General features: G+C 43.1%; 1 protein-coding gene across 1 annotated transcript in view; it reads left to right on the top strand.

Moving 5' to 3' along the window:
- The first annotated feature begins 16,856 nt into the window (after positions 1–16,856).
- Positions 16,857–21,909, top strand: part of CBLN4 (cerebellin 4 precursor) — a 43,505-nt gene continuing 38,452 nt past the window's right edge. The window contains exon 1 of the mRNA XM_072110672.1: positions 16,857–17,549. Coding sequence (XP_071966773.1) covers positions 17,253–17,549 — 297 coding nt within the window. The 5' untranslated portion in view covers positions 16,857–17,252. The remainder of the gene's footprint in view (positions 17,550–21,909) is intronic.

Raw genomic sequence — 21,909 nt, 5'->3', positions numbered from 1 at the left:
ATTTCTCTTACGGATTTTGGTAAGTGTTTTTTAATTATTGAAAGCCTCAGGCAACCCATCAGATTTATATTTTTTGAATGCCCTTTCTTTAATTGCCCTTTTAACTGTAGCTGTAAGCCACACGGGGTGTTGTCTAGCCCGTCTATATTCGTTACCTATTGGAATAAATATAGAAGTATAATGACCCTGGATATATTTGAATGTCTCCCATTCAGCATTACTATCATCATGTGACAGTATCTGATCCCAATCTATGTCCTATAGTGCAGCCTTCAATTTCGAGAAATTCTTAAATTTACTGCCTTGGTAATATTTAATGTTTTCGATTTTCCCACCTGTTTTTGTTTTTTACAGTTCCCTGGAAATGCATATGTGAGTGGGCCAACGCTAGCCCCTCCTATGCTAGCGTTGCATTAGGAAACGCAACAATAGTGGCATATATGACTGCAGCCTTTTCATTGTGTTTAAAACCCTTCAAAAAACAGCAATGTGTGAATGCAGCCTCAGTCACACTTTGCAAACATTCACGAATGGCTTTTTTGGATGCAGTTTTAAATGCATGCGTCTAACCACATGCATCTGCATGTGTTTGGTTTTCACCGCATTTTTCTTCATAAGTGGCGTTGAAGCATGCATTTTGAAACTTAATACAACAGCGGAGAAGTGGAGATTTTCACTCATCAATTACATTGATTTGCATTTAAAAAATGCAAGTTAACATGATGTTAACATATATGTAAACATGTTAATGTACATGTTCTGGTAAAATTTTCTAACAATCCGACCATCTAGAGTTAATGGTCTAAAATAGTAAAAAAGTTTAAAAAGTTTAAAAATAATAAAAAATTAAACTTAAAAATTCAGATCATACACCACTTTCCCTAGAACTGATATAAGACGTAATATACAGTAAAAGTCACAAACACGTAAGGTATCCCCACATCTCAAATGTGACAGATTGACCAATATTTCAAAATATATGTTATTGGCGGAAGTGAACACCATATTAAAAAATAGCGCCCAATTTCCAAAATGCTACTTTTACACCATTTTAAATTACATAAAAAATTTTAACAAAAAAGTGATCATAAGGTTGCACATTCCTCACAATGGTAGAAATAAAAACGGCAGCTCATTTTTCAAAAAAATAACACCTCACACAGCTCTGTACACCACAGTATGAAAAAGTTATTAGCCTCAGAAGATGGAGAAAACATTTTTTTTCATACACATTTGTTCAATTTATGAAAATGTATTAAAACACACCTATATAAGTTTGGTATCACTGTGATCATACTGAACCAAATAATAAAGCAGAGGTGTTATTTAAAGTGCACAGTGAAAGTCGTAAAAACGGTGTTTTTTTTGCCAATTTCACCATACACCTAACACGCGGCATGGAATAATAAATAACATCACTGAGAAGTAAAAAATTATTACGCAGAAAATAAGCCTATTTTGTTCAGGCATTGTGAACCAAACATACCATATAATGTGCTTATGCATGGCAGGCAGACAGTTTTCACCCAGCTTTCCCAAGACTCTGAATTTTATAATTGTTTTTTGAGCAAAACCACTTGAATCAGGGATTAAACAAGATATGTTTCTTCGTCAGTATAGCTACATCATTCTCAAGGTATGTTTGGTTCACAATTCACAAAAACAAGGTGTTAAGGCAGTGATGGCGAACCTTTTAGCGGCCGAGTGCCCAAACTGCGACCCAAAACCCCCCTTATTTACTGCGAGGTGCCAACCAAAAATTAAAGCAGTAACTTATTGCTCCCTGTTCCTCAACAACGTTCGATCGTAGTGGCCTCCTCAGGACAAGATGGAAAATTTGCAACATTTTAGTTTCTTTCCAGTGTCCCTCTGTACTCGAGATTCGTGGGGCCAGCAGGAGGTCTTCCAAAGATAATTTGGTTCTGTCTACTCATTCTCCCTCTTCCTACAGTCCCAAGTAGCAAAGTAAGTTTCACTTTTATATATATCTGAAAGCAGCATCTTTTAACTTGCTTGGAACTGCAGGAAGATTCTTTAAGTCCGGTCTGGTGCGCTGGGGTGAGGGCCCGAGTGCCCACAGAAAGGGCTCTGAGTGCCGCCTCTGGCACCCGTGCCATAGGTTCGCCACCACTGTGTTAAGGTATACTGTAGATGGCAAATACGCTGTTCCTTTCCGTGCAAAAAAAAAAAATCTGGCTGCAAAAATTTTTTAAAATAAGAGCAACATTTTTCTTTATTTGCTATAAAATATCCTCATTGGTCATATGCTAAAAATAAGTGAAAAAAATTTGTTCTCATCAGAATAAAGTTTTTGGACAGTTTTCTTCAACACTTCAGGCATTTGTTAAAAAGAAAAAAAACATACTGTCAGTTTTTATTTTGCTCGTTTAGTTTTAATTATTAATAACAATATATAATTAGGCATAAAACCGTCGGATACCTTTCTACTTATCTTGGCTTCAGGATAAACTGAAATCCAGTTTCCCCTGTGACATCTCCCTCTAGCAGGTAAACAGTGCAAAATTTAGAAAAATACAATCCATGGCAAATAAGAAGAGTTTGCTGTTTGCTTGCAAAACTGATAACTCATAATAATCACTGTTGAACTTGCAGATCTTTCACCAAGGGCATGTAATGTAGATAATGCCGTCCATCTCCTGAATCTGGTTCATGGTACCACAATGCTCTACACTACATTCATGAGAGCTCTTTCATTAAAGAACAAGCACAATAAACCTTAGTGCCCCCACCCCATTGCCTTTGTTGAAAAGTGCAGCGCAGGTGTCCCAGCTTGAATTGCCTCCTCCCATTACTAAATAGTTTCCCAAACTTTTTCTGCCTTTGTCTGTGTTGGTTCCACCCATTGCGGAATGAATGAAATGGTAACAATATCTGCAGTTTCCCAAACAGTGCACACTTCCTTTTAAACCATGCATTAAGAGGGACTGCATTCTAACAAGGACAGGAAGTGGACTTGAGAGGACTTCCTGTGTACTCAGGCTGAGATCTGAAGAGACACTGAGCTGTCAATCAAAATAAGAAGGCGTGGTTGACTAGCAGCCAGGAGAAGAATAACTTTTCTCTCTTCAGAATTTGACTCTTTTTGCATATAATTGTAATTAAGATACACTGCTTCAGTGGCAGATTATTTTAGCTGACATAGGGAGGACTTTTAACCCTTTTACAGCAGATATTACTAGTGGGAGTGGTAACATTCTGTTAACAGGCCTTCTTTGAAGAAATTTTCCACCAAACACACCAAATTTAACAAAATATCACGATTCTGCATTTACACATGGCGTTTGCCTTGCACTTTAACATGCAAGGTAAACCTTCATGGAGACCTCATATGCGTTGCCATGCATGCAATCAGTGCATAACTGTGGGTGCTCATTACCGATCTCATGCGTTGGAATTGTATATTTGATCAGACTGAGCACCGCCCACGGGGCTTTGCCTTGTTTTTCAAAAAGTGAACAATGCCTTAATGTGTGTACTAACAACCCATATGCTCCAACGCTGCTTCCGGACCCGTTTCTCCTCCATGAGCTCCAGTGTCTACTTATCAGGATGGCATTGGTTTGATGGGCATGCCAAAGGCATTGTAATACCCTCCTGCTAATGATTATGGGCGAAGCACAGGGAGAAAGGGTGCATAAACTTCATGGATGATAAATCGACCAACCATCTTCACATAGAATCCTAAAAGGCACGGGACCTCACAGGTAGTGCCAGAAGCTGCTGTATGTGAATCAGAAGCAAGGATATCAGCAGAGGGAGAAGAAGGAAGTTTATCACCATTACTATGAAATTAAGACAGCATTCCCACAAAGTCACCAACAGGATAAGAATGTGGAGGTTACTCACATTTTGTCAACGCTGGGCAAAATTTTGGGCATACTGGGGGCTGGCTGGCTGTATACTACAAGGGGCTGACTGGCTGTATACTACACGGGGCTGGCTGGCTATATATTATAAAGGGCTGACTGGCTATATACTACAGGGGGTGGCCTATATACTACGCAGGTCTGGCTGGATATATTCTCCAGGGGGCTGGCTATATACTACATGGGACTGGCTGGCCATATAATACAGGGGGTTAGCTATATACTACATGGGCAGGCTGGCTATATACTACAGGAGCAGGCTGGTTATATACTACAGGGGGCTGACTGGCTATACATATTACACAGAATTGGCTATATACAACAGGGGGCTGGGCATATACTACAGTGGGATGGCTATATACTACAGGGGGCTGGCTGGTTATATTTTACTGGGGGCTTGTAACTGTATACTGAGGAGGCTGTAACCAATGCCTTTTCCACCCTAGGCTTATTCTCTAGTCAACGGGTTTTTCCAGTTTTGTGTGATAAAAATAGTTCCCTTGGTTTATATTTGGTTCAGCTTATACTCGAGTATATAAAGTATGTCCATTATTTCACAGATCAACAGTTTATTTAGCAAAAAAAAAATCATATTTCTCATTTGTGTCTTTGTTTTACTTGTGGAAGTCCATTGAGCCTCAAAACATGCATTGCATACATATGTCATTCATTTATCATCCATGTTTTATAGTCCATAAAATAATTCATAAAAATATAAAGAGTAGATCGGGATCACAAAAGAGCATAATTTGGATATGCAACAGTTTGCTTGTTTAAGGGTGCAGTCTGGAAGTCTAAGCAGCAGTGTAAACATTGGCAACATAGCTGCTTACACTTCCACTTTTAAACCAGCCAAATGCATGGTAACATGTAAAACACATGCATTTTTAAGCACATTGGGCCACATATGCTAAAGACACTGCACCAGTTTTCGGTGGGAAAACTGCTTGCACATGTTTTTAAGAAGTATCTGCACCACACATGTGTCGCTACGCCACATTTTTCATGTAAAGCCTGATAGAAGTGTGTTGCGCAGCTTACGTTATAGGTGCACCAAACAAAGGTTGGTGCAATCTGTCGAGGCAGTGCAGGGAGCGCCAGATTCATGAAGAATATGCACCACAATTTCTAAATAAAGTGCGCCATTGCACTCTTCACAGGCAAACTGAACATAATGCAGTTTGCACTGTTTTTAGTAAATGGGGACCATTGACCATAGAGGATGCCTGTTCTTCATGAAAAAAATTTTTTGGTGCACCTCTAACATGGGGCATGCAACACATTCAGCAGACAATGGCAAACATTCAGCTTTATATATTAGATGTACAAGCATTTTGCATGTTCTTTCTAGTGCAAAGTCATACAGAAAACAGGTATAAACACTTTAATAAATGTGGCCACTGAATTTTTAAACACACTGGGGGAGAGTTATCATAAGTGTCTGAGAGTAGAACTTTTCTAGTTGCTCAAGGCAACCAATCAGAGCCGTGCGGGCATACCGCCGTGTGCTGGAGAGGAGGAGGAGGTGACTCATCCTCCCTCCAAAGAGAATAGCGGCGCACGGCCGCACACACGCCGAAAGATAGAGCATGCACTATCTTTTTGTGGTGTGAGGCCCGGATCGGTGTCACCCATGTGTGGCACCCTATCTGCGCCGTGCCGCTATTGCGGTCTATGGGGACGTACATGCGGCCGCATGTATGTCCCCACAGACAGCCATGGGAATGAACCCTTAACCTTCCCTAACATCTCCTTTTCTCATTTAATTATTCAAGTTATATTAGGGCAACAGTAACACTACATAAAACACTTATTGAAATGTATATATTTACAGCTTTCTAAGTGACTGACTGACATTCAGTAAGAAACTTACATAGGTTGCGTATTTTGAAGCAAAATTGTTAATATTTTATTTATTTATTTAGTTATTAATCTGTTAATTATCTTCAAAAAGAGTGGGGTAGGAGGGGATATGCATTATGACGAAACCTTTGCACTTTTGTAGGTCTACCTAAACTACATTGTTCCAAAAGTTATGTTTAGATGCAACTTTGAAAACGATGCAACGATTCAAGTGGTAAGGATGAATTCATGGCACTTTTATTTTTCCAACACAGTCTGTTCTGTGTTGTTCAATGAGGTTGGAATTCAAAGACTTCTAAAAACCAGATATTTTGATATTAAGTCATGATACGTAAAACCACAAGTGGGTAAGCATTCTTTTTTTCATGATTTTATGTTTTACACTTCAGACTTGTAAGAGTCAATTATATGAAAGAATGTACTGATATGGTGAAGAAAAGGCTTCCAACTTATTTCCTGTGTGTTTCAGAAGGTTTCTTCGAAAATCAGATAGAACGGGGTAGTGTATTTTCCTTATAATGATCTTGAGTTTTAGCACTGGGCACCTTGTCATTTGCTCCCTTAATGCACTTGAACAGGCAGCAGGAGCTGCACTTTGCAGAAGGAGGCGTTTCGTTAGAAGATAGCTATCCTGCGGATGCCGTAATTCTTAGATTACAGTTCAAAAGGGTGAAAATCCCAGAAGAAAATAAAACACCATAAAGACAAATGGCTTCTGATAAATTCTCTTTACTTCTTGATTTCTCTTCTTTTATTGCTTCTTTGTGGCCTGTATCTCTTTGCAATCTCGCTCATCCAGCCGTGTAGCCTCCAAGTGCTGGAGCCTTTACCACCAAGAAGAAAATATATATGGATGGCCAAGTGCAGTTAGAGAGATACGACTCTGAGGCGATAAAATGGATTTTTCATTGCAGTTTTAACACATTATTCATCTCTTGCTGCCATATTTATTAATAACAGGACACAATCGCTTATCCTGCATTCTTGTGCTCTTTGTGCTGGGTCTTGTGTTTCAAAATGGCACTAATGGAGCACCAGAAGACAGCTTTACTTAAAGCAGATAGGTGAACTTCATATAGAAACAGAAATATTGCAAAGTGGAGACCTAAGGATCATAAATTTTACTCCAACCAGTGTACGTCAGTGTTATGGAAAATAGTGCCCTAGGCAAGAAGCAAGTATAGTAAGCAATAAGCAATGTAAGCCCTTACTTTTCGTTTAGACATTTAAACCAAACCACAAAGGGTAGCTAGCTCTGCAGTTTGCAAGAGGTGTTTTCATAGTTTCTCAGTGTTGTAGCATGCCTGTAAAAAACCCTCAAACCTTTTTCTCGCTAAGTCAAAGAGGTGGGGGAAGCAGTCAAGCAACCTCGTCTTCTGATGGCTGCTTGCACTCCCATCTCTCCCCTATTGTCAACATCATTCTCCTGCTCGCTGGAGTACTTAAGTATGTGCACTTCAACTCTGATCATGGCGATTGTCCAACACATACCCAGCCGTCATCACAGGCACACCGCACATGCTTTGCACTATCCTGCCGTGATGTCGACCGGGTAGGTGCTGGACTGTTTCCAAGATCAGAGAAGCAGTGAGCATGCACAAGTTCACCGGCAAGCAAGATAATGACTCCAGTGATAGGGGAGGGAGGGAAGTGAAAACCCCCATCAGGAGATGGGGTTGCTTGACTGCAACCCCCCCTCTTACTTGACTGCATCTTAGAGGGGAGAGGGGATGAATAAAGGTAATTATCACAGGCATGCTACAACATTGAGGAACTATAAAAACACCTTTTGAAGACTGAAGGACGAGGTGCTATTTGTGGTTTTGTATGGGTAGTGGAGGTGCCAGGTTCCCTTTAAATTTGAATGACCTCCTATATTAAATAATTTCACTAGATAACATCTAATTTTTCAAACTGCACAAAGTAAATGTTCCCCGATGTTCTGAGTGCACCAAATACAGGTTTTCTGGCGGACATTCTGTATGAATCTCATGCTCCCTGCACTGCCCCAACAGAGTGCACCACTTTTTTTGGCATACTTTTAACATTGGGCTTGCAACACATTTCTGTTGGACTTTGCATGTTAAACCCGTGTCGTGGTCCGATTCAATGGACGGAGCACAGTGCAGTGAATAGGAATCCTTGTATAGTACAGAAATATGATGCAAGGGTTCACTGCACTGGTACTGCAGGTTTATGTGAGCCAATGTATCCACACACCTTTTAACATGAGCCTGACCCTCATTGGTGCTGTGATTAATGAATAATATCATTGTGTAGACACAAGGAGGGGATTTTTTTTTAGGATAATGTAGGTGCTTATGCAAAAGTATCTTGCATTTTCATCCATCTGATCGCCAAGTAGGGTCATGGATATACTCAAAGGGAATGTGTCACCAAAAATTACTTACACTTATTTTTAAATAATTATTGCTGATTTATTTATTTTAATTAATTGTTTTATGTTTTTCTCAGTCTATGGTTAAAAAACATACAAAAATGCTATGTTTTCCTTTATCACACCCCAGAAAAGATAGATAGGATTATATTAGAAGATAGCACCACTATGTACAAAACACCACTGACCCATGTCATCATGCATTACTCACAATAGATGATGAAACACCTTATCTATCCTTACACTGTACAAGGCATCTATAGAAAGTTCTCCCATGCTCCAGTTGATTGTTACCTATAGCTAAAATATTTCATTTCTGCAAATCACTAAATTGTTATTGTTAACAGAAAAGGGGTCAGGTAATATGGAACCTCGTTATATAAAAAATAGAATTAAAAAAACCTCTTTAATCCCAAAATAGAAAAAGAGTACCGTATAACAAAGTTTTACTAGCTGTTTTAAGCTCTCACTCACCAGCTAAACCAGTTCCTTACATTGTGCTAAAGAGATGCAACTACATCGAAGTGCTGTCTACAGTTGGAATCTGTTCCTTCTGGAATGGATATTGTGGGGATTTGGCCCAGTAGAGACCGTGGTAGCGGGGTGCTGGGATGCAGTTCAAGACAGGGACGCCAGGGTACAGTCCAAACAGGTCTCGCCTGCGTTTATTGCAGCAAAATAAAACCAGCCTTTACATTCAGGTATTTGAATAAACAAAAGAAAACCTACCCGTCAGGGTGCTAACTATACAAATAGTCCACTAGCTCACACTAAACCAAGTTCACGTGGCTGCTCCAGACACACAGGTCAGAGCTGTGTCCTCTCAGCCTCCTTCCACAGAGAGACAACCCACTCAACTCTGCTGAGTCATTTTATCCAGGCTAATTAGGCTGTTCCCATCACCTGTGTCCAAGGTGCTGGACAAACCCACCTCAGCACTAAGGCCTTGCATAGAAGCAAAACCTAGGGGAAACATACCGCCCATCCACAGTTAACCCCTTCAGTGTCTCACATACCCTCCCCCTCTGTTTGACCCTGTGGGGACGAACACTTTTGGCCATCAGACAGTGGGTACGGGATAGGGCATCGGCATTCCCATGCAGCTTTCCTGCTCGATGTTCCACCGTGAATTTAAAATTCTGGAGCATTAGGAACCACCTTGTGACCCTGGCGTTCCTCTCCTTGGCCTGACTCATCCAGGTTAGGGGAGAGTGATCGGTCACCAGTGTAAACTGCCGCCCTACCAAATAATACCTCAGGGATTCCAGAGCCCATTTGATCGCCAAGCACTCCCTCTCAACTATACTATAGTTCTTTTCAGGAGGTGTGAGCTTGCGGCTCAGGAATGTTACAGGATGTTCCTCACCCTCCACTACTTGGGACAGGACAGCCCCTAAGCCCACGTCCGAAGCGTCAGTCTGCACAATAAAGGTCTTGGTGAAGTTAGGGGTGATCAGTATTGGTCCCTCACACAAAACCGTCTTAAGTCGCTGAAACGCCCCCTCAGCCTCTTCACTCCACTTTACCATCACCGCCCTGCTACCCTTAGTCAGGTCAGTCAGAGGTGCCGCTATTGTCGCAAAATCGGGGATAAATCGGCGATAATAGCCCACTATGCCCAGAAAAGCCCTCACTTGCTTCTTGCTCAAAGGTCGTGGCCACTGCTGGATCGCCTCTACTTTGTTTACTTGGGGTTTGATGACCCCTCGCCCAATACGGTACCCCAGGTAACGGGCCTCTTCCAGACCCAGTGCACACTTTTGGGGGTTCGCTGTCAGCCCTGCTGCCCTCAGGGAGTCTACCACTGCTTGTACTTTGGCTAGATGACTCTCCCAGTCGTTACTATAGACTATAATGTCATCTAAGTAGGCCGAGGCATAACTCCGGTGAGGTTTTAGCACGAGATCCATTAACCTCTGGAATGTGGCGGGAGCCCCATGTAGCCCAAAGGGGAGTACCACGTACTGAAAAAGCCCATCAGGGGTAACAAAAGCGGTCTTCTCTTTAGCCCTGTCAGTCAGGGGTACCTGCCAATACCCTTTCGTCAGGTCAAGGGTGGAGAAGAACCTAGCCTGTCCAAGTCGTTCTATCAACTCGTCAACCCTGGGCATGGGATAGGAATCAAATTTGGACACCTCGTTCAACTTCCTAAAATCATTGCAGAACCGTAGGGAACCATCAGGTTTGGGAATCAACACAATAGGACTCGACCAGTCACTTTTAGACTCCTCGATAACCCCCAGGTCTAACATCTGCCTGACTTCTTCGGATATGGCAAGCCGGCGCGCTTCAGGGACCCGGTAAGGTTTTTGGTGTACCCGGATGTGGGGTTCGGTTATGATGTCATGCTTGATGACTGAAGTACGTCCCGGTAACTTAGAGAACACCTCCATATTTCGGAGCACAAACTCCTTCGCTTCCTGAATCTGGGCCCTGGAGAGGGACTCCGAGATCCGTACTTCAGGCACCTTGGCATCGGGTACACCTACCTCCGGTGTCCCCTTCTTGGAGACAGACGCCTTCTCTACTCCCATGGCCATCAGGGACTCTCTTTCCCTCCATGGCTTTAGGAGGTTCACGTGGTATATCTGTTCGGGTTTCCTCCTCCCCGGCTGAGATACCCTGTAGGTTACCTTCCCCACTCTCTCCATGACCTCATATGGCCCTTGCCATTTGGCCAAGAACTTGCTCTCCACGGTGGGCACCAGAACTAGCACTCTGTCGCCTGGGTTAAAGGTCCTGAGTCTGGCTGACCTATTGTAGACCCTAGACTGGGCCTCTTGTGCCCTTGTCATGTGTTCCTTTACAAGGGGCATTACCGCCGCTATGCGGTCCTGCATAAGGGAGACGTGTTCTATCACACTACGGTGGGGGGTCCTCTCCTGCTCCCAGGTCTCCTTGGCTACATCCAAAAGCCCACGTGGGGAACGGCCATATAACAGCTCAAAGGGTGAGAAACCCGTGGAGGACTGGGGAACTTCCCGTATGGCAAACATCAAGTAGGGCAACAAACAATCCCAGTCCTTCCCATCTTTGCTGACCACCCTCTTAAGCATCCCCTTCAAGGTCTTATTAAACCTCTCGACCAAGCCATCTGTCTGAGGATGATACACAGAGGTGCGGAGCTGTTTTACCTGTAGTAACTTGCACATCTCCTTCATTACCCTAGACATGAATGGGGTACCCTGGTCAGTCAAGATTTCCTTGGGGAGGCCTGTGCGTGAGAACACCTGGAACAGCTCCCTAGCAATATTTTTGGAGGAGGTGTTCCTTAATGGAATCGCCTCGGGATACCGCGTAGCGTAGTCCAGGATAACTAGGATGTATTGGTGCCCCCTGGAGGATTTGACTATGGGGCCAACCAGATCCATTGCAATCCTTTCAAAGGGCACTTCTATGATCGGTAGCGGGACCAAAGGACTCCTGAAGTGGGAGACCGGGGCAGTAAGTTGACACTCAGGGCAGGAGCTACAATACCGGTTTACCTCCTCCCACACCCCGGGCCAGAAAAATCTCTGCAGGATCCTTTCTCGGGTCTTCTCAGCACCTAAGTGCCCTCCCAGCACATGTTTGTGTGCCAACTCTAGCACCAGCCTACGGTGAGATTGGGGTACTACAAGTTGCTCAACCTCCTCACCCCGTATCTGGTCGACCCTGTACAACAGTTCCCCAATAATCACCATTCGGGGGTATATTTTATCAACCCCTGGTATTTGGAGTACCCCATTTATCACCTTAACGTTCTCCCGTGCTTTAACCAAGGTAGGGTCCTGTAGCTGTGCAGCCCCAAAATTTTCACGGGAAATCTCAAGGTCCAGCACGTCGGCCACCTCCTCGTGGCCCTCGACCTCACCAGCTAGGACCTCTAGGGGAGAGAATTCATCACATGGGGTCACCCCTACTGCTGGTGTGTGTACATCGGCCTCAAAGGGTTCAGGGGCCAAGGCCGGACATACCTGATGTCCATTATCTGCAACAGCACCTGAGGTGGGTCTTCGTCTCCAGAGGTCCCAAAACACCGGTAAGTCTCTGCCGATAATAGCCTCATGAAAAAGGGTCCCCACCACCCCCACTTCATGGGTAACAGTACCACAGGGGGTATGTAGGTTGATGACAGCAGTGGGATATTCGCGAGTGTCCCCATGTATACACAACACTCCCACTCTCCGCCCACTGTATAGTCCAGGATCAACCAAAGTTCCCCGCACCAGGGTGACCAGACTCCCTGAGTCTAGCAAGGCTTCCACTGTGTGACCACCGATTGTGACCATGCACACTTGGGGTTCTGCATCCGTGACTGACTCTGCCGCCAGAACTGGCCGGGCAAACAGTGACACTCGCCGGGTCTGGTTGCAGTCCATTGGCTCCACTGACAGTGGACAGTTGGCAGCAATATGGCCCATTTCATGGCACCGCCAGCACTGGATACGGCCATGACCTCTGTCACGAGCCTCACTGGGTTTCTGGGTATCCACGCCCCCCAATGAACCCCCTCCCAACCTGACATGTCTCCCCTTTTCCGCAGTAGCAGTCTTACCAGCTGGTTTGGTGACCCTGTCACTGGCACTGCTTCGTGTGGGAGAGGTAAGTAGAAGGTCCTCCGTAGCCCGATACCTCTCTACAAGGGACACAAGCTCCTCAGCTTTTGTGGGACCGGCCTGTCCAACCCACCGCTGGAGCCGAGAGGGCAGAGAACGGGTGAACTTGTCGAGGACCACTCTCTCTACCATCTGTGCTGGGGTGCAGTCATCGGGTTGTAGCCACTTCCGGACAAGATGGATCAGGTCATGCATTTGGGAGCGTGGGGTAATTTTTCTGAGTAAGCCCACTGGTGGACCCGGCTGGAGCGAACTTGAACGGTGACCCCAAGACGAGCCAGAATCTCCGCCTTTAGCCGTTTCACTCAGGTCGTAGTAAGCCTTCTGCGACTCGCCGGTCAGGAACAGTGCCAGGACATCTGCCCACTGCTCAGCCGGTAACTCCTCTCGCTCAGCTACTCGCTCGAACACTGTGAGATACGCCTCCACGTCGTCGGTCGCCGCCATTTTTTGTAAAGCCTTTTGTACTGCAGCCCGTGCGGAATGCTGGACAACCGGGTACCCTTGTAGACCAGTTTGGGACCCCTCAGTAGCCGACGCTTGCGGTGCTGCCATAATGCCAGAAAACTTCTCCATCATCAGCTGGAACATGGCTCGGGACTCCTCCTGCTGTTGCTGGAGCATGGCTTGCTGCTGTCGGGACCTCTCCTCCTGCTGCTGGAACATGGCTTGCTGCTGTCGGGACCTCTCCTCCTGCTGCTGGAGCATGGCTTGCTGCAGCTGCCGATTAGCCAGGGACTCTTCCTGCTGCTGCTGCCGATTAGCTCTGGCCTCCTCCTGCTGCTGGCGGGACCTCTCCTCCTGCTGCTGGAGCATGGCCTGCTGCTGCTGCCGATTAGCTCTGGCCTCCTCTTGCAGGTATTTAATAAAGTCCTCCATCTTGGCTGTATCCTGCAATTTGCCTGCTGCTGCTTTCACCCAGGCCATGCAATGTTGCAGGATGTATCAAGCCTTTCAGGTGTATGTCTTTTTGAACTGCCCGCAATCCGAAGCACCATATGTGGGGATTTGGCCCAGTAGAGACCGTGGTAGCGGGGTGCTGGGATGCAGTTCAAGACAGGGACGCCAGGGTACAGTCCAAACAGGTCTCGCCTGCGTTTATTGCAGCAAAATAAAACCAGCCTTTACATTCAGGTATTTGAATAAACAAAAGAAAACCTACCCGTCAGGGTGCTAACTATACAAATAGTCCACTAGCTCACACTAAACCAAGTTCACGTGGCTGCTCCAGACACACAGGTCAGAGCTGTGTCCTCTCAGCCTCCTTCCACAGAGAGACAACCCACTCAACTCTGCTGAGTCATTTTATCCAGGCTAATTAGGCTGTTCCCATCACCTGTGTCCAAGGTGCTGGACAAACCCACCTCAGCACTAAGGCCTTGCATAGAAGCAAAACCTAGGGGAAACATACCGCCCATCCACAGTTAACCCCTTCAGTGTCTCACAATATACTGATTTGGCTTTAATCCTGAATCATGTCATCAGGCTTCCTTAAAGGGGTATTCCAGGAATCAACATAATTTATATACAATTAGGTCCTTAAAATATAAACTAATATGTAATTAGTTGTTATTTAAAATTTTTCCCCCCTTAGCAGAAAAATGCTGTTGTCATACACTGTAATGAAGAATTGCTACTGGCCCTTTAATTAATCCTTTGATTTCCTCCGCACAGAGCAGACACAGGACAGTAGATGGCCGCTGGTCACATGTCCACATCACATGGGCAGGTCATGTGATCAGCATTAAGTTTGCCTGTACTCGGTTGGTTGCAGTGCATTCAGTATGGCCATAGTTGTGGTGATGTGCAGCGATGGCAGTTACCCACATGGTAACAGAGCAGCACAGTCTGTTACATTATCACTAGGAGCAGCGCAGAAGAGGAGGAGCTGTTACTGAGAACTAAAAGATCATGAGACTTGTAGTTTCCAATGGCGGCCATCTTGGTGATAACTCTGCAAAATTTAGAGAGGCCATAAAATTTTGTGAATCATAAAATCAAAATATTTAAGCTCCATTTTGTAACGTTGAGTTTTGTTGTATTCATTTATTTATAGCATTATGGGTTTTTGTATCAGGCGTTCATATTCCTGGAATACCCCTTCAAAGTCATACTTGATGGTAAGGGGACTTGCTTTCAAGGTAGATTTCATATCTGCATATTTCCCAGATTCCCCTAGTGGAGCATCAATGGCTATGAGTCTCCACACTTCTGCAAGGCGGCTTTAATTGGCAAACTTTCCTTAAGAAGAACTCTTATTCCCTTGACCTTAAAAAAAGTCAGTCATTTAGAAACTGCATCTTGTGGTTACCTGGTGCACAAATACCTTCCTGTTGTGGAAACCCTCAATTTCTATCTTTGCACTGCTATATGTCTGCAAATTTTGTTATCGACTTGAGAGAGTTGGAAGAACATGAAAGCTGACATGACCTTTGGGAATTAGCAATTCTTAGCACCATCCATTCCAGAAAGCATCTCACTTATCTGCCTATACTATGCAGATGCTACACACACACAGTTGCACGGCAGAATTGTCCTTGGCAAAGTCAATATCAGCATCCTGCAATAAGGCAGACTACCATGTACTACAGTGCACCCCTGATCCCTGTGGTAGTGATGGAGGCACTTCGTAGACTGACCCCTTTCATATCATGGATCAGCCACAACCACATGCTGTATATAACGGACTGTTTGTCCCGTACGTTTTATGGAGAAAAGTGGAGGAAAATGTCAGTTTATCAAGGCTGAAAACTGGCTTGGCTAACATTTTCTTGTTATCTTCCGGTGTGTTAGTTTTTCTATAGCAGTGATGGCGAACCTATGGCACGGGTGCCAGAGGTGGCACTCTGAACCCTTTCTGTGGGCACCCAGGCTGTCTCCCCAGAACAGAGTTCACCAGATAGGACTCAGACAGTCCCAGACAACTTGAAATGAACTGCAGGAAGAGTGAACAGGGCTGGATGATCTTAGGAGGTCCCGCTTTCAACTGTAGTGGTGTTCTCACAGGGCCAGTTCGATTGAATGTTGTGAAAGAACAGGGAGCAATATGTTACTGTTTAAATTGTCATGTTTGCACCTGATGGAAAATAAGTGGGTTTTGGTTGTAGTTGGGCACCTAGTCTCTAAAAGGTTTGCCATCACTGTTCTATAGCATTAGCATTCTATACAGCAATCACGTACAACTTCAATAATTTCTACTAGTTTACTCTTCAATTAACAATATGTTATCAATTCCTAATGTTAGTGGTGTGTTCCGGAGCGGGAATAATCCCGAACTCATAGCACTACTTTCTCTACTTTGCATGCGGTTCCCTCGGACAAAGTAGATGCAGTTCCTAGAAGTATCCACTTGGGGGCGCTAGCAAATAACAGAGCGCAGCATTTATCTTCATAGAGAGCTCGTCAATAGCGCGGCGGCCTGGGAGCCGGTAATTGTTTTACATCGGGACTCTGTGCGCTGGGTCATTGCAGATTTTATTAAGATAATCAGTCTTAATGATTTACAGCAGATCACCCTACTAAACCCCAGCACTGACTGCTATGTGTCTTTTACCACTGCACATGGTGGGATAAGTTAGAAATCGTATGCATCTGTCTTCGCTGTTTGAGCCGCAGCTTTTGAGGAACTGTAACTCCCAGTATCCATCACTACTGTACCTGGAGGTGTACATCTGCATTAGTCATAAACTATAGGATTGGGCTTGAGAGATGCTCCAGATATGGGAGCTAAAACATAGCACTTTTGGAATAAAATAATTCCTTTTTCACAAGATAGATAGATAGATAGATAAATAGATAGATAGATAGATAGATAGACTGACTAAAGATGTTGGTAGTTTCCAAAATATATTCCACTTTCTCTATGTGTGATGAGCTTTGGATTAGATAGACAATGGTATGTAAAGTGCCTCATAAATAAGTTTCATGATACTTTGATATCTTCAGCTCTTTTGGAGTAGGCTGCTATTCTGTATACATTTGAGCTGTGGATTTGATAGACAATGGTATATATAGTGCCTTATAAATAAGTTTCATGATACTTTGATGTTTCTGTGGATAACACGAGCTTCTTACGATCAAATCGTTGCAGACTAGATCTTACAGAGTGATCGGTCCCTCCCCCTCTCCTAGTGAGGAATAGTGCAGGCAGGCTGAGGGCTGAGCTACTTTTCATGACATAAGACTTTGGGGAATAAGGATTGAGGATTTTGCGTGCAGTGAGATGAGAGCCTGGATCTGGGCTGCAGAGTGGATCAATACCCCACGAGCTCTCGGATGATCTGATGGGGGTGGTAGTTACATGATGGCCACCTCCAGGCTGCTGTTCCAGGAGCCTCCTCATCTGTGATTCACTCTGGATGTGGAGTTGGATGCAGAAGAGTTGAGGATTTGGAAAGTGGACAGGAGACAGGAGTGGGGGGACATTTTTGGAAACTGTGAACTTTTTTTTTTTTGCGTGTTGTGGGCTTTATTTGTGCTCGGCTGCTAGAGAGGAGAAGGGACAGGATGGCGGGGCTGAACACTCCGGAGCTGTCCGTGGTGCTGACTGCTGTCACCTGCGCCCTGCTGCTCCAAGCCTGCCCTGCCAGGGCACAGAACGACACAGAGCCCATTGTCCTGGAGGGTAAATGCCTGGTGGTCTGTGACTCCAACCCCGCTACTGACTCCAAGGGATCGTCCTCCTCACCTCTGGGCATCTCAGTGAGGGCAGCAAACTCCAAGGTGGCATTCTCTGCTGTCAGGAGTACCAACCATGAGCCGTCCGAGATGAGCAACAAAACTAGGATTATCTACTTTGACCAGGTAAAGGTTCCTTGCATATCATACCTGATATACTGCCTATCATACAGATACACATCGTATCCTGCCTAATATTCCCACTATGTACCTTGTCCGACATAACTGATACCTTTCATTACATACCTGACAACATGTTCAGGTTATCTTACCCTGCATAACAGTCCTTATATGTACCTAGTCCGACATAAGTGATACCTTCCCTAACATAACTGATAACATGTCCCATCTTGTTCCTGCATAATATTCCTCATACGTATCATGTTAGACACAACTCATACAGTACCCTGGCTATCGAATGCAGGACATTTCCTTTCCTACCTAAAACACAAGATCTGATCTAACTCATAGTATGCCCAACATAAGTTATCATTTGTACCTCTACCCAACAAAATAACACTCCCAACATTTCCTATCCTACCTAACATATCCTGCCCTACATAACTTTATCAGTATTATAAGTGATAATAAGTTTCTAATAATTGATTACTCATCTTACACAGTACCTTATACATCTTATAAAGTACAATAATTAAGAGTAACTGCCCAGTAAAATAATAGCCAACAGAGCATAGGCAATGTAACATAATTGCTGGAGAACGTGTGAGTATTACTATTACAAAAGGTAGGTAGTGACTCTGTTCTAATCAGGTAAAGCATTGACTTACTAATATTACAGAGAAACGATAGTCTCCATTCCATAACAGAATAAGATATCCTCTCACATAAGTGATAAAGGATAGCTTCCCTTCTATAACATACATGATATCCTTTCACATAAGTGATAAAGGATAGCTTCCCTTCTATAATAAATATATGATTACCTATCACGTAACTGATAAACTATAGGTTCAATTCTATAACAGATATATGATATGATCTCATATAACTGATTCCCTTCTATAAGATACCTGATATCCTCTCACATAACTTATAAAGGATAACCCCCATTCTATAATAGATATATGATATCCTCTCACATAACTGATAAAGGATAACCTCCCTTATATAAGATATATGATATCCTCTCACATAACTGATAAAGGATAACCTCCTTATTTCTGATAGCGTATAGTATACAAAATATCAGAATCAGCTACAGGATCCCCTCTTTAATATGACAGTCTCCCTGCTAGAAGCGGACTCTGAAGCCAGGAGCTGTAACTACTTGTATGGTAGATTGAGAGCAGTGAGATGACTGCAGGGACTGGAGAATCAACAGGTGCCTGGCAAGAGCTTCTCCTCTGGGCTACATTGCCATGCTAAGTGCACTGCAGCAAGTCGGCAGCATATTCCTCACCTGCTACTACCCCCTCCACCCTGCACTAACACACCCCTCTCCGGCTCTAAATAGAGTGCAGCATCTGATGAATATTTCATGCATTGTATTCCTGGCTGCTGTAATTAAGCATTGATAACTATAGCACTATATTAATGCTGTATTTACTCCTTCTTATCCTGTACTTTATGACTCCCTCAAACTACAACTCTCAGTGTAGTCCTACAGCTTTCTGCAAGCAAGAATTCTCTCTAGCTGCAGTAGAACTACAACTCCCAGCAGCCACTCACAGCTTCTGAACGAGTTGGAGCAGGTTTCTAAGACTCATGTCCTCATTGTATGCTGTTTGATACCTGCAATACAATGAAATGTGTTAGTTTTGTGAATATACAGCTGGAAATGAGCAAAACCTGGAACAGCCCCACAGAAAATTAAATGAAGCCATTAATTAAATACACACCATGGAACTGTTTAATTCTCTGCTGCTGAGGAGAGAACTGGCAAGTGAGCATTAGCAGGACACAGCAGAGAAAATCTATCCATAAGTCACATTGCCTCATTGTCTGATGCTAGGGGAGACTATGGGAGATTATGCTGTTAAAGCCTTTAATGCACTCCTCAAACTCCACGGGCCTTCAATACAATGGCTGGACAGAAGAAGCTAACTGAACAAATCTTTCATCATTACCTCCAATATGTCCACATTCAATATTTAATACTCTCATTTATTCCCAAACACTCCAACTGTACCCACATAGACTAATAGGGAGAGATTTATCATTAGTCCTATGTAGCTTCTTGGCGTATAATTGTCACAAAATTTTGTGCAAACATCATTTTTTCTGGGTTTTTTATGCGAGAAAAAAAACGCAACTTTAAAGTCATGCAAAGGCAGAAAAAATACACCACAGAATGTGTAACACCACATTTATCAACTGCGAATTTTCAAAAGAAAGCAAATTTAATTGCAAAACTACACCACATAGGAGGGGGTGTATGTGCGTCTATTGCTACTACAGGGGGAGATTTATCTCAAACTTGCTCAATTTTGAAGTTTTTGCTCAATTTTATGTTTGAGGTATCTGAGAATTCCCTGTGCAAAAACATTGCAAAAAGGCAGAAATTAAGCAGATGTTAAACATATGTGCGACTGGTGCAGTCTATTCGCATATAGCACACAGCTGATCAGAAGGTATTTAACACTGCACACACCGGACTATAAATCTGACTGGTGGAAACCTGCCAGTCTAACACATAGACAACTGCTCAAAATCCTGCCTAATGATAAATCGCCAGCACTCCTACAAAACTTATAGTGCAGTTGTATGCTAACACTATGGAACCCATGAGCCTGCAACAACTCCAGAATGTCTCTAAGTTTTACTACTCTACAGGCCAACAGTAACTTGTGACCCCTAGCCTCTCACAGTATACCCTAACAGACTCTGTGTATGCAATTTAGCCTAGAGACCTATTTCGTAGAACATGGAGCATTCTATCTATTGTAGGACAACAGCTCCCAGCATTTCCTCACTGCCTGTGCTTGAATTAAATATAGTTACAGACTTGTATCTACTACCTATGGTCTTCAACTCTTGACATACCTTAGCAACCTGATTGTAGAAAGTTTTTTTTATAGACTCCTATACGTGCATCACTACTCTCAGTATGTTATATACCAGAGCTATACACATAAGTTGCAGATATAGTAGAGCTGAGCTTTTTGTGGAACCAGTATTTGTACAAGTGATAACCTTGTTTATATGATATATGGAAAAGAATTGACTGATGATTTTCTTCTCTTCAGACTTATCACAAATATACCTTCCAAATCATACAGTTATGTCACTGACTCAAAGCTGCCCTATTCTATCTTAACCCTTCCAATCCAATTCTCCTTTGTATTCTGGAATTGAGACTGAGGTTTTCCTTGCAGTCCTATGTAAGTAGGCATTATTGTTAGTTCTATATAACACTACATGATAAAACCCCCAGTATACATAATATGTAAGGCGTTACATACAGCCCCATGTAACACCACCCCTGATTTCTCTCCTTTGTTAGGTGATCGCATATGTTATCCAGCAGCACAATGCCCCATGTAAACACTACACAGTGTTCTGAAATATTTGGTATGTATGGTAAAGCCTTGATTAGGCAATGGCCATCATTTCTCCACTCTTTGGCCTGTATAAAAGGTATCCTGCTAGCAGTCCTATGTAACAAGATAAATAAAACACGGGTAACTATTTTAATACAGATAATGCAGTCCTGTGCCGCAATACAGGAATGGCAATGGTGACACCATTTGGTATAGGTAAAGTAAGAATAACCTGCAGACCATGTAATACAACAGAACAATATCATAGCATTCAGACAACACAGTAAATGGAATCTGCTGTCTTGTTTAAAAATAATGATGCAACTTATTTCTCAGAGAATAGATAATAAAGTAGACATTATTAGCGCGTTGCAGTCCTTAGATAACACCACAAATATAAAATTGGAGTACATATAATGTAGTAGATTCAAAGATTGCATGAATGAAGACTCTAAGTATCTTAACTCTTTGCGTAGTATCCCGCAGTCCTATGTTGCATGTTTTCAGCTCACCATGTGTTAAATATTGACCTGAGCCCTGCTACATCTGTCTATCATAAGACACTACTATTTTCATAATACACTTGATATTTCCTGGAGCCTTGTACATGTTATAATTAATGTAGGAACATATGTAGCAGAATCTTTCCAGATGTGCAGGAACTAAAACGATACATTTAGTATATAATATGAGTAGGTTGCATTTTAGATTTTATCTTAGATTACTACTAATCTCAGAAGGGGATTTTTATCTGATATCTGACTGTACAACCAGAGTTAGAATGACTGAATGTAGAATTCTCTCAGTTTCAAATGGGTTAGTTGCAGTGTCTTAAAGGAATGAATGATGATGAATGATGTTGGAATACAGCTTTGAATTAATTATTACATCCGTTTTTGATTTAAGCAATATTAATTTTGTTAAATTATCTAGGTGAACATGAAAGATAAGATTTTGATTTGATTATTAAAAGAATGCATGGATCT

This window comes from Engystomops pustulosus, chromosome 6, assembly GCF_040894005.1.
Source record: "Engystomops pustulosus chromosome 6, aEngPut4.maternal, whole genome shotgun sequence".
NCBI lineage: Eukaryota > Metazoa > Chordata > Amphibia > Anura > Leptodactylidae > Engystomops > Engystomops pustulosus.
This window is presented reverse-complemented; position numbering and strand designations above follow the sequence as displayed.